Here is a 12,375-nt window from a genome sequence, read left to right on the forward strand (position 1 = left end):
TTAGAGGGTCTATTATACCAAATGATGTCAATTGTGTTTACAAAGAGCTTCCTTAACCTCTTAATTACCCTCGCTCCCTCACAGTATATAATAAACGGTAGTGTAGGGAAACAAAAGATAACAACTTGATAAATATTAAGATTTTCCTTTTATCTTCAATATAAATGGGTCATATATATATATATATATATATATATATATATATATATATATATATATATATATATATATATATATATATATATATATATTAGAATATCAACAAACTGAGATTCTATTCAAGTTCTTTATTCTTTATGAAGATACTTATTTTGTCACCCCATTTATATTGGTATTGGGTCTATAAGCACTGATGCAACATTATCTTTCATTTCTTTTCCAACGTGAGTGTAGCCATCCCCTTCCTTGTAAATGACGTCTATTACTCGTGCAAGATTAAGAACACACATAAGTAGAGGCATGGGAACAACAGTAGGCCTTATACATTCCTCATTAATGTCCTTCCATGCATTAGCAACTTGCCTGTTGAATTCATCATGGACTACTTGCTCTGAGACACCATGTTGCTTCATATAGCATTCGACTGCTGAGGCAGCATGCCCTCTCTCTTGCTCAAACTAGATACAAAGTTTTTCAAAAGGGTAAGTAAAAAGTTGGAAACACATATGAAATAGACCTCTCACACTAGCTTGTGAAACTTGAAAAGATTTTTTTGATTGCATACCTTATGTGACTTCATGTCATCCATGAGTCTACCAATTACAGATGAAGCTGTAATGATCTTGGGGTTGCTGAAGATCCAATCAAATGCCTCTTTTGTAACGATGTCACCCATGCCAAGGAAAGAGATAGCTGTGAGCATAGGGTAACCAGAGGTTTTAAGTGCAACATGCATATACTCCTCCATTGTTGGGATGTAATTTTGGTGGAACCATTTGGCTTCATCAAAGTAGGCCCGAACCAAACGTTTCATCTAAGGTTCAAACAACATAAATAAAATAAGTACGTAGCATGAAAATGTGGACAAAAAAAACATGAAAAGTTAAGTTGCTTGGCTCTTACAGCATCTTTTGCATAGCTAACACGGTATGATCTTTCTTTCTTGGCCAACTCATTTTCAATTGCTTCGAATACATCAAAGAGTGCACGATAACATATTTGCATGTATTCTGGAAGTTGATCTATGCAGCTAATATCCCACCTGAATATATCATGTACCAATTACAAAAGTTATATTGACGTTATACATCATAGTCTTAACATATATATTAATTAATTCAATCTATGAACCTCTCAATTGCTTCAGTGAAGGGTCCGAGTTCTTCAAGTGTGCCATAAACATCATATATATCATCTAGAATGGATGTCATGGAAATAACTTTGGTTAGTATTTTTCTTGCAAGTGAATATCGGGGCTCAAAGTAGACCGCGACTATCCAAAAGTAGCACTCGACAACTCTATCTCTTGCAAAAGGTAGCTTCGTTACAAAATCTAAATCTTTCCACCACCTACAATTTGAATAAAACAAATTAACAATTAATATTAATTGATTGTAAGTAACAAAAATATATAGAAAAATGCTAGGGTTGCTATAAATTTTACTACAAAAAATCAATTAATTGTTGTATCAAGAATATAATTACTACTGTATTCCCTTCACCATGTCTAAAAATATTCATACTTTGTCTTTTTGGATCATGGTTTTAGAACTAATTACCTTGTGATATCACTAAGTTCCTCTTTGTGCAATGACTGCACTAGATTAAAATCTAATATTGAAAGCTTGAGCAAAACTTTGTTATGTGAAGCATCTTGTTCATAGATAGAAATGTATCGCCGAGCCTCTAGCCGTGGTATGCCCTTGTGCAAGGGCTGCTTTAAGGCACGAGTTATTTGTGCTACCAACGAATTACCTATAAGGGATGCTGTGGACTTAAGGTGAGAGGTAGTGAACTCAAGGGCCTCATCAAGAATGTCTTCTCCATGCACCCTCAGATGTGTAGCCTCATAGAAGGCTAGCATGCCTTCAATGTTGCTGGTCAAGCTTTCCTTGAATTGACCATCTTCATCTTTGAACTTGTTGAAAACATCTGTATAGCAAAAACCAAACTTATTTAATAAAAAAACGTTGCTAACTCGCTATTACATGAAAGAATCATTCACACTCGGGTCTTACCACATGAAACCTTAAATCCTTCTTGGCGTAGCAGTCGAAAACTGAGGGAAACTTCGTAGAGATTATCAACATCATTTTTGTCATTAAAAGTAGCGTATATATGTTCTAGAGCTTCTTGGATTTCTCTCTCAAAGTGGTAAGCGACGCCTAGGCGCTGGAGTGCATCAATTAAGCTCAGCTGTTGTGAAAGATGACCCATAGAGTCAAAGAGCTCGTTTCTCACCTCATCTTTCAGCTCTTCAACTTCACTTACTTTACGTAAATGAATATCCTACACCATGAATTGCATGAACAAAATTGTAACAAAAAATGCTAATAATATTATGAATTTTACTACATAATCTTCATAAACTAGGGTAGCAAATAATCATGTTACCTTGTCCTCTGACGTATTGTTGATGAAACAGTCACCCCAAATGCTTGGATGGAAATTTGCTGTTCGGCGAACAACCTCTGATTTGGCATTTTGGGATGGAGCCCCTGAGACTTGGCCAGACATATTTTTTCTAAGTTCAAGGACGAGTTGAAGTTTTGAATGATAAGGTATGATGGGATTTGTTCTTTGTGAACTTCTTGAGCGAGATGTATAATGCCTTCAAGGGCCCGGTATTTATAAACAATGGAGAGAAAGGTATAATGAACCATGTCACTAGAATAACCATTTGAGTATAACTTTTTGACTAGCAGCTAAATATGTTGAATCGTGCATGTGTCTCAATTGAATATTGATAATGCACATTGCCCATATTCTATATGTCATAATGCACTCGATGGAGACGGTGGGGCAGGGTGGTAGCCGTATTGATATGACTAAAATTTTTGAAAAGTCTACTTATTCCAAAAAATAAATAATTTTAATTAGTAATTTTTTCATTTTACTTTGAAAAGTCTATTTATCCTAAAAATAAATTTTTAATTTCCTTTAACCTTATAACAGCCATCCCTCTCCCTTACATGAAAGAAAAGAAGGAAATTTTATATCCATTGTATTCCAATATAATCAAAAGTTAAGAAAAAAAAAAATTATAAGCAAAAGTTTAGATATTTAAAAAATGTAAAAAAATTATCTCATAAAATAATTATTAACATATTATAGAAATAAACTTTGTTAATGTTTAATTTTAATTCAATCTTTCTATATTAAACTTAGAAATTTAACTTTATCATGCTAAAAAATTTAGAAGAGAAAATTGATAATCTCAAATTTTGAATTTTTCACTTATGTTGTAGATGCATTTTCATGTGTGTTTACGTGTCCCTTCTGAGCAATTTTTTTTGGTTCTACACTTGGCAATGCTTATTTCTATATATATAAGCCAATTGGAGTAATCTAATTTAGGTGACAAGGTATATATAAGAAAAAGTTTACCTTCAAACTGGTTTGGAAGAAATTTTTTCAACTTATTATGTGACGATTGATAAGATCATTTGTTTATATTTTTAGTTACATAACTTATTTAATAAGTTTTGTGACTGTTTAAATAATGTATATAGATGATTTTATGAGTCATCATGTAGTTTGGTGAAAATTTCTCCAAGCTGTCATGGAAGAAATCTTTTTCCATTAAAAATCATGTATAATACATATTTACATATTTGTTTATTAGAAAAAAAGAAGAAGAAAAAAAATGTTATTTAATTTAATAAAAGTATGTGATATTATCAAGAGCCTTGAAAGCTCAAGCCTTATAGCTCAATTGGCTCACATTTTCTAGCGTTTTCAACGAATATATGCAGACTTTTAATTCCTCCTCTCACAACTATTGAATTATATATATATATATATATATATATATATACATATATATAAGTCGTAATATTTGTTATTTAGTTAGATCGCTTCCGATTCAATTGCTAATTGAAAACGATTTTGTATTAGCTATGGTTTCAAGTACATTTTTCCCCCATTTAGACATTAAATTAATTAAGTAGTATTCAAAACTGTTTACTAATTTTCGAGTAAAATCTAATTAGACTAAAGTGGATAAATGTACTAAATTATAAACAAAAAATTAAAAGATTCAATGGTGTAGATAACTTTCAATTATCACTGCCTTGTAACTTAAATTAGGTTTAAATATGTGATTTGGAGGTGCTAAATATAATCCTGGAATGACGACATGACGTAGCTCTTGGATTACAAAGGAGTTGGTGCTAGGAAGTTTCTCCATGAGGGATGAAGCTTTCTATGACATAATAAACTCGTGCATGAGGCCTCTTGCTGGGAAGGGTGTTACTTATTCTTCAGGAGAAAACATGATTGTCAAACTTTGTCTCCTTTCGCGGCAAAATATGAATCTATGGATAGACCATACTCCTTTAATTTCTTTTGGCTCCTTTTTCAATACTAAGTCTACCACTTTATTTTATTTTATTTTTTTCAAAATAAGAAAAATGAGGCTGATCAAAATGACTTTAAATTTTTTAATTTTATAAAAAAATAAATAAATAGAGCAGCCAAGGAAATAGTGGCCAACTGGATGGTTGAAAGAGTAGTATTCATAGATCATAGTAAATACTTACATTAAAAAAAAAAAAAAAAGTAAAACATATTTGGTCATTACATTTATACAATTATACTGCCGACGCTTAGACTGATCTCTAGTCTTTACGAACAGGTTCTGGTCTTGGTATAGATTCAACTATTCAAGGAGGAGACAAGAGGCTGCAAAAATTCTATCAACCGTAATTAAGGGACCTACAGTAGTCTTCAACGTTGTCAACTGTTTTAAAAATCAGGCGAATAATACAACAGATTTTCCAATCTTTGAAAAATCAAGGCCCACCATTTTGACCTTTTGTTTTATAATAGGTTTTTTATTGAGTAATTTTTTCATTTGTTATTCTTCGATCGTTTTTGTTTGGTTTATGGTTGTAGTTATTTGAGTTAATATTTATTTTTGTTATTTAAGATTTAAAAAATATTAAGAATTATGTTTAGAGGCAGAATTAATTTTGAAGTAATATTACGTTCACAACATTTATATCATTAATTTTATGTAAAAATTTGTTATTAGTGATTAAAAAAATAATATTATTATTTGGTTAAAATTAAAACCAATAACAACTTACCATATTTGATATATTGTGGAAAAAAAAAGACCCCAGATTATAAAAAAATAATAATAAAAAAATAAAAAAAATAATAGAAAATAATAGAAAATCTTGACCGTATATCCCAAATTCCAAGTTTTCATCTTTTGACTTTTCCTTTCGTCCTTTAAGCGTGTCGGCCATATATCACATTTTCTCTTTTTTGAGTGAGGCTATATATATATATATATATATATATATATATATATATATATATATATATATATATATATATATATATATATATATCGGCCATATATCACATTTTCTCTTTTTTGAGTGAGGCTATATATATATATATATAAAAGGACCTTGAGTGAGAAGATATTCCATATTTATTTAAGGACCTAGCTAGGTTGTATTGTTGTAAAAATTATCATGGGGGAGTAGGGGGACTGTAAGGTATAATATTAGACTTTTAGTAGCAACTAGTGTCAAGAAGTAGATTCGAGATAATTTTTGAGCTAATGGCCATTCAATGGATGAATGATTGCTTAGTTGTGTACATTGAAAAGGATGTAGGTTGTAGCATTTGATAATGAGACTATCATGCAACGATTTCAAAATATGAAAACTCGTAGAAAGCAATTGTAAATTTTATATTACGTATTTTTTATTGTTATTGTTGCTGTCAATATATGAATTTTTCTTTTTATTAGATTGTATAATTTATGCTTCTTAAAGAATATTTCGAGAAAAATTCTTGGAGCCACCACTGTGGTCATTAATTGCATTTGTTTTTTGGTTTCTTCTTCTATATTGTCCTCTTCTTGTACTACCATTCATATTAGTAACTTTTTTATTAAAAAAAGAGAGACTAACATTAATTTTAAATTAGAGAGGTACTTGATACAAAGTACAATGGAAAATCTAATTGAAAATTTGAAATGACACTTAATTAGTGCAAAATTAAACTGCAATTATAATTTAATTTAAATCCTTATTATTGAACTTTTCATTTAATACATTATGTAAATGTTTCACCAAAAGTATTATGGTGATGTCTAATTTTTTGAATGTTCGCTTCCCTTCATTTTTAACTATTTGGTTTGTTAATATGTTGAACTTTTCATTTATTATATCATGACTTCTCTCAGAATTTGCAAAAATGGGATCCACTAGGTAAAGCTCGGTTTGGTTTTAGTTTGTAGTCAAATTGCTAATATTTGCATTTCTTTTTTCCCATCTTTAAAGGTGGATGTCCCTTGCCAAAGAACACATATTTAGATCTCTAACGGCCAAACCAATATACTAACTTATTTTAAGATACTAAGTTGCGTTAATATACATAATAGAAAGAAATTATAAACAGTAAAAACATATTTTGTCATATATATTGTTAAGGAGTACAGTCAATGTAAGTGCACAATTGCACCTGGCCCCAAGAACAGTTACGGGCTCAGGCCCAATGAGCCTTAAACAATATGATTTGTAGAGTGTGGGCTTGAAACCCAGGTTAGAAGTGTTTGAGGATTAAATGACAAGCCAAAGATTGTAAACACTTAAAAACAACAAGGAATACTGTAAATCAACCTGCTCGGACGTAAGCCAAGAACAGTTCTTATATTATCTCTTTCTCTTTTTTCTTTTTCTTTTTTAGATTACAAAGAAGGGATCCCCCATTTCTGTTCTAGGTTGCTCCTTAAATACTCTTCTTTTTGATACTTTGTACACGTGTTGCCCCAACTCCCCCTTAGCCTAGATATTTCTTTTCTCAGTGCCTTTGAATAGTAACCAGAAGTTTCCCTTTCACTGTTCAGGTGTCACTTCCCCATTAATGCGGCCAGGATGGTAGGTGCAGGGTCTTTAATGTGGAGGTGACAGCCTTTATCTTTGGTATTTCCTTAACATCGGTGCTTCTAGGGCATTCAAGGGTTTCCCCCCTTTAACCATCGGTCTTGACCGTGTCATTCCCTAACCTTTATCATGAAGTCCCGGGTTCTCCGGTGTTCGTCCGAAGAGAAATTCACCCTCGGCTGGATCCTCGGATCCTCGGCGTATGGGCCGACCCGTAGTACTAACAAGTTCTAAACCCAAGAGCAGGTCGGCCTTCCCTAGCATGGCCCAAAGGCCCACATCTCCATCAGGGTCTTTTTACTCTCCACAATAGCCCCTCAAAACTCTAATTTTCAACGTCCGAGGAGAAAAATAGGGTTTTGATCTAACGAGAACTTACTCCACACACTTTGTGAGTGATTACACGTGTGGAAATCGTTTCGCATCCCAGAAGATGACACTTGGCGGTTTTATTTTCAAAAACGCGCGCATTTATTGCTGTAAGCCACACTTTGTCTTCCACGTTCAACGGGGAGATGGGTATCCAACGGTCCTCGTTACCCCACGAAAATTTGGGCGGGACAAATATAATTTCGAGGCCGCTTTTCCGCACATCGTGACGCTTCGGGAACCTGCGCCTTCATTTAATTCCCCAGGGGCTAATCCCATCAAAACATCAGCAATCACACTTTACCTGCAGAAAACCGTGGAAATTTACACACCTTTAACTTTGTAAGTTCTTGCTCTCTCTCTTCTTTAACCTTTTCTCCTCGGATATAGTCCTCGGCTGTCCTCGTAGATATTCTCCCCTTTAGAGTTTAGCCTTTCGTTCTTTTCTGATGGGTAGGTTTAAGTGTCTAGTTGATACCGTCGCTGGAATGGAAGGCTTCAGAGCCAAGTATCACATTCCCGGCGATGTAGGCTTGAAATATTGCCTGACAGAAGCCGTGGCCGGTTCTAGAAAGGAGGGAGAGGTTATCATCCCAATGATAGCCTTTATAGAGGGTGGGATGACCCTCCCCATGAGGCCTGTAACTAGGGAGTACCTCCACAACCACCGGTTGTGTCCCGACCAGTGCCTCCCAAACGTTTTTAGAGTTTTGGGTAGCGTCGATGCTCTAAACGAGCAAATGGGTCTAAACCTCACCTGGCACGATGTTGTCTTTCTGTACAAGTCCCATAAACTCTCCAAAGTAGGTTACTACATTAAATCCCGCTCCAGCGTCGTTAGGCTAATCTCCTGTCTGCCCAAATCCAACAAAGGCATGAAGGATGACTACCTGATCGTCTCTAGAAACTGGCACGACGGCCTTCACTGCCCAGTTGAGTGGGGAGATCCAGGTGCGACACCTTAGGATTAGCCTCCCCCCCCACATAAACTCCTCTAATACTCACAAAAAATACGCACTCACATGCATTCACGTTTGTTTAGATTTATCATATGTTGTGTGAATCTGACCATGTTCGTTTGATTTGGTGTCTTCCTTCGCAGATAAGCGACACGTGCGCCCACGCTTAAGCCACTGCAACGTTGCAGATCTTAACCGAGTACTGTGCTCCGAGGTGTTTGTCAGCGAGGACCTACAACTCAAAGCGGCTCATCTGATTCTAGGGTACACCCCCATCTCCTCGGACTTCCAGGAGATAGAAAACGCCATAGTAGCCGGTGACCGAAGGCGAAAGAAGATAAACGTAGCCCGGCCCCACTTTTTGGACGACCGCGATCTCCCTGACGCCCCTAACACCGTTCTATACGGACAGCCCATTGCGGCAATCCCCCTCGCTGTGCACTCTCAGGCGACTGTTGTTCCAGAAGAGCAGGTGTCTTTTTTGCATACACTAGACGAAGAGATAGATCAATTCCAACTCGAAGACACCGAAAGACCTCGAGGGACTCAGTTCGTCGTACTTTCTAACGAGGAGGAAGAAGCCACCGAGGCCTCTGGAATTGCAGGGTTCGTAGTTGCCCGACCGGAAGATGAATCCGAGGACATGGATAGGATGCAGGATCTCCTAACCAAGAGAGGTGCAAAGGTCGCCGGGAAAAAGATGGGGGCATCCCAAGTTCTTCCAATTTTGCCACCTCCCCCTCCTCCAGCCGAGCCAAAACTTCCAGCCGAGGATCCCAAAAAGAAGAGAAAGGGGGAGGCCGAGGGGACGATCAACAAGGACCCCAAGAAACCACAACAACAAGCCCTACCGGTTCAGCAGCAGAAGCTGGATAAAGGCAAGGGTAGGGCCCGCTCAGTTGAAAGCAGGGAGATCAGGGATGAGGCCGAAGTGCGCCGAGCACCGGTCACCTGGTCCCCTGACTTAAGATTGGATGGTGCTCCCATCTCCTACCAATCCAGTATAAGGGCGATTCAACAAGGCCATGCCCACCACTTGGCCGAAGTGTTGGAGCGCCCTCTTCTGCTGCCCAAGGATATGGAGACCTTAGAAAAAATGAGCCAGCCACAACTATTCCTTTCTTTAAAAAGGGATCTAGCGCTGGTAAGTTTCCCCCTTTTTAGGAAGATTCCACTTGTAACAATATTCATAAGTTTTTTACTATTCCTGATTCCATCATACTTTGTTACAGGCCATTCAGGAGGTCTTTGTAGCCGAGAAATTCATAGAAGACACTCAGAAGAAGGCCAGAACTGAGATGGAGATTAGGATGGAGACTAAGAAGTCCTTGGGCACAGCCCTTGCTGAGAACGAGAAGCTTACCTCGGAGGTGGCTGCCTTAAAGACAGAGAAGAATGGAGCCGAGGCGAACTTGAAGACCATGAAGACCCAGATAGAAGGGCAGTGCAAGCTCCTTCGCGAAAAAGATGATGAGCTCTCCCGAGCCCAAAGGGAATGCTCGGATTTGGAAAGGGAACTTGCGCAGATGAAGGAAGAAGCCAGCTCATTTCAACGCTCTTTACAGGCTACCAAGCAGACGAGCTACGAGGAAGGGGTAGCAACCACCGAGGAGCAGCTGACAGAGGCCTTCACGGCTTTGTGCCGGGAGTACTGTCAGAAAGTCTGGGGGGAAGCCCTAAACGTAGCTCGAGTTCCTCTATCTTCGGATCTGAGGAAGTCCGAGAACGTTTGGCTTCCCCTGGAGATACAGGAGATTGGAGAGGCTCCTGCTGCTACTCCTACCCCTGAGTCAACTCTCCCTGCTCTGCCTCCGATGGTCCCACAGCTAATTCCAGATCCTACAGAACCTTCAGGTTCCAACAAAGAGAAGGAAGGAGGAGGGGATGAAGAGAAGGACTTGAGCCAGAAAGTGGAACCCAACGTCCTTCCAACAAAGACAGTAGACAAAGGGAAGCAAGTCATGACTCCCTTTGAGCTGGAGTTGAGAAAGACCAAGGCCACCAACACCTCTCAGCAAGACCCCCCTCCAAAAGCTTAGGACCTAGCTTTAGGACTTTTCTTTTTCTACATCTGGATTAAATATGTAATGTACATGTAAGTGATTAATGAAGAACTATTTCGTTTGATTCTTATTTATGTTGCACCCATTTTACTTTATTCTTTTTACATTCGTCATAAAAATTGCCATTAGTACATGGTCAAAAAGGGGCAGAGCAAACAAGTCTAACTTCGAATTCTGCACAATCATAACCTCCAAGCAGACACTCGCGGGTCATTAAAAACTTAATAAAAAGTGATATGGCTAATATGTTTGAACAATGCCTTGGTTAAAAAAGAGAGACCTCATACAACGATTAAAATCTTATAATATGTAGCATTGTTTTTAGTAGGATGTAAGATCCGAGGATCATTCCTTATATAAATTTGCTTAACGCTTAAAGATATAGAACTTAAGATCCGATCTAACAAACAGTAAGGCGATAATTTCCAAACGCAATAAGAAATTAACTTTAATCAAGTTTGCAGTCCGAGAACAAGACTTAAACAATTTCCCATTGGTTCTTAAGATCAATAAGTTTAAATGTCAATTTGTCCAAAATAGGAGGTCCAAGGACCCGGCATAACTAAGGTTCTGTTTAACAAATGACAAGACATCAATTTCCACAAGGTTTGTGGTCCGAGGACTGCACTTAACCAAGTTTCTGTTTGATTCTTAAGAACAGTAACTTCAAATGTTAATTTCCCCAAAGTAGGAGGTCCGAAGACCCGGCATAACTAAGGTTCTGTTTAACAAATGACAAGACATCAATTTCCACAAGGTTTGTGGTCCGAGGACTGCACTTAACCAAGTTTCTGTTTGATTCTTAAGAACAGTAACTTCAAATGTTAATTTCCCCAAAGTAGGAGGTCCGAAGACCCGGCATAACTAAGGTTCTGTTTAACAAATGACAAGACATCAATTTCCACAAGGTTTGTGGTCCGAAGACTGCACTTAACCAAGTTTCTATTTGATTCTTAAGAACAGTAGCTTCAAATGTTAATTTCCCCAAAGTAGGAGGTCCGAAGACCCGGCCTCACTAAGTTTCTGTTTAACAAATGACAAGACATCAATTTCCACAAGGTTTGTGGTCCGAGGACTGCACTTAACCAAGTTTCTGTTTGATTCTTAAGAACAGTAGCTTCAAATGTTAATTTCCCCAAAGTAGGAGGTCCGGAGACCCGGCATAACTAAGGTTCTGTTTAACAAATGACAAGACATCAATTTCCACAAGGTTTGTGGTCCGAGGACTGCACTTAACCAAGTTTCTGTTTGATTCTTAAGAACAGTAGCTTCAAATGTTAATTTCCCCAAAGTAGGAGGTCCGAAGACCTGGCCTAACTAAGGTTCTGTTTAACAAATGACAAGACATCAATTTCCACAAGGTTTGTGATCCGAAGACTGCACTTAACCAAGTTTCTGTTTGATTCTTGAGAACAGTAGCTTCAAATGTTAATTTCCCCAAAGTAGGAGGTCCGAAGACCCGGCCTAACTAAGGTTCTGTTTAACAAATGACAAGACATCAATTTCCACAAGGTTTGTGGTCCGAGGACTGCACTTAACCAAGTTTCTGTTTGATTCTTAAAAACAGTAGCTTCAAATGTTAATTTCCCCAAAGTAGGAGGTCCGAAGACCCGGCCTAACTAAGGTTCTGTTTAACAAATGACAAGACATCAATTTCCACAAGGTTTGTGGTCCGAGGACTGCACTTAACCAAGTTTCTGTTTGATTCTTAAGAACAGTAGCTGCATGCGTCAGAGGTACTCATAACTTTGAAATGTTCACTGGCAAAAGCACACTTTATTAATAATAATATCTTCTAAGATTATTTACATTCCATGGGCGTGGTACAATTCTTTCATCTAGGTCAGCTAGCCGATATGACCCTATGCCTGCTACTGAAACAATGTGATAGGGGCCTTCCCAGTTGGGTCCTAGCTT

At 37.3% G+C, this 12,375-nt stretch overlaps 1 protein-coding gene across 1 annotated transcript; it reads right to left on the minus strand.

Moving 5' to 3' along the window:
* Positions 1-208: 208 nt before the first annotated feature.
* On the minus strand, positions 209-2,751 carry LOC142638759 (sesquiterpene synthase 2-like). Its single transcript, XM_075812825.1, has 7 exons — positions 2,554-2,751; positions 2,178-2,448; positions 1,719-2,091; positions 1,291-1,509; positions 1,063-1,201; positions 725-973; positions 209-617 (listed from the first exon to the last, which is right to left on the minus strand). The coding sequence occupies exons 1-7, from the start codon at positions 2,674-2,676 to the stop codon at positions 324-326; spliced, it is 1,668 nt and encodes a 555-aa protein (XP_075668940.1). The 5' UTR covers positions 2,677-2,751; the 3' UTR covers positions 209-323.
* Positions 2,752-12,375: the final 9,624 nt, after the last annotated feature.

The sequence above is a fragment of the Castanea sativa genome, chromosome 6 (genome assembly GCF_040712315.1).
Source record: "Castanea sativa cultivar Marrone di Chiusa Pesio chromosome 6, ASM4071231v1".
Taxonomy (NCBI): domain Eukaryota; kingdom Viridiplantae; phylum Streptophyta; class Magnoliopsida; order Fagales; family Fagaceae; genus Castanea; species Castanea sativa.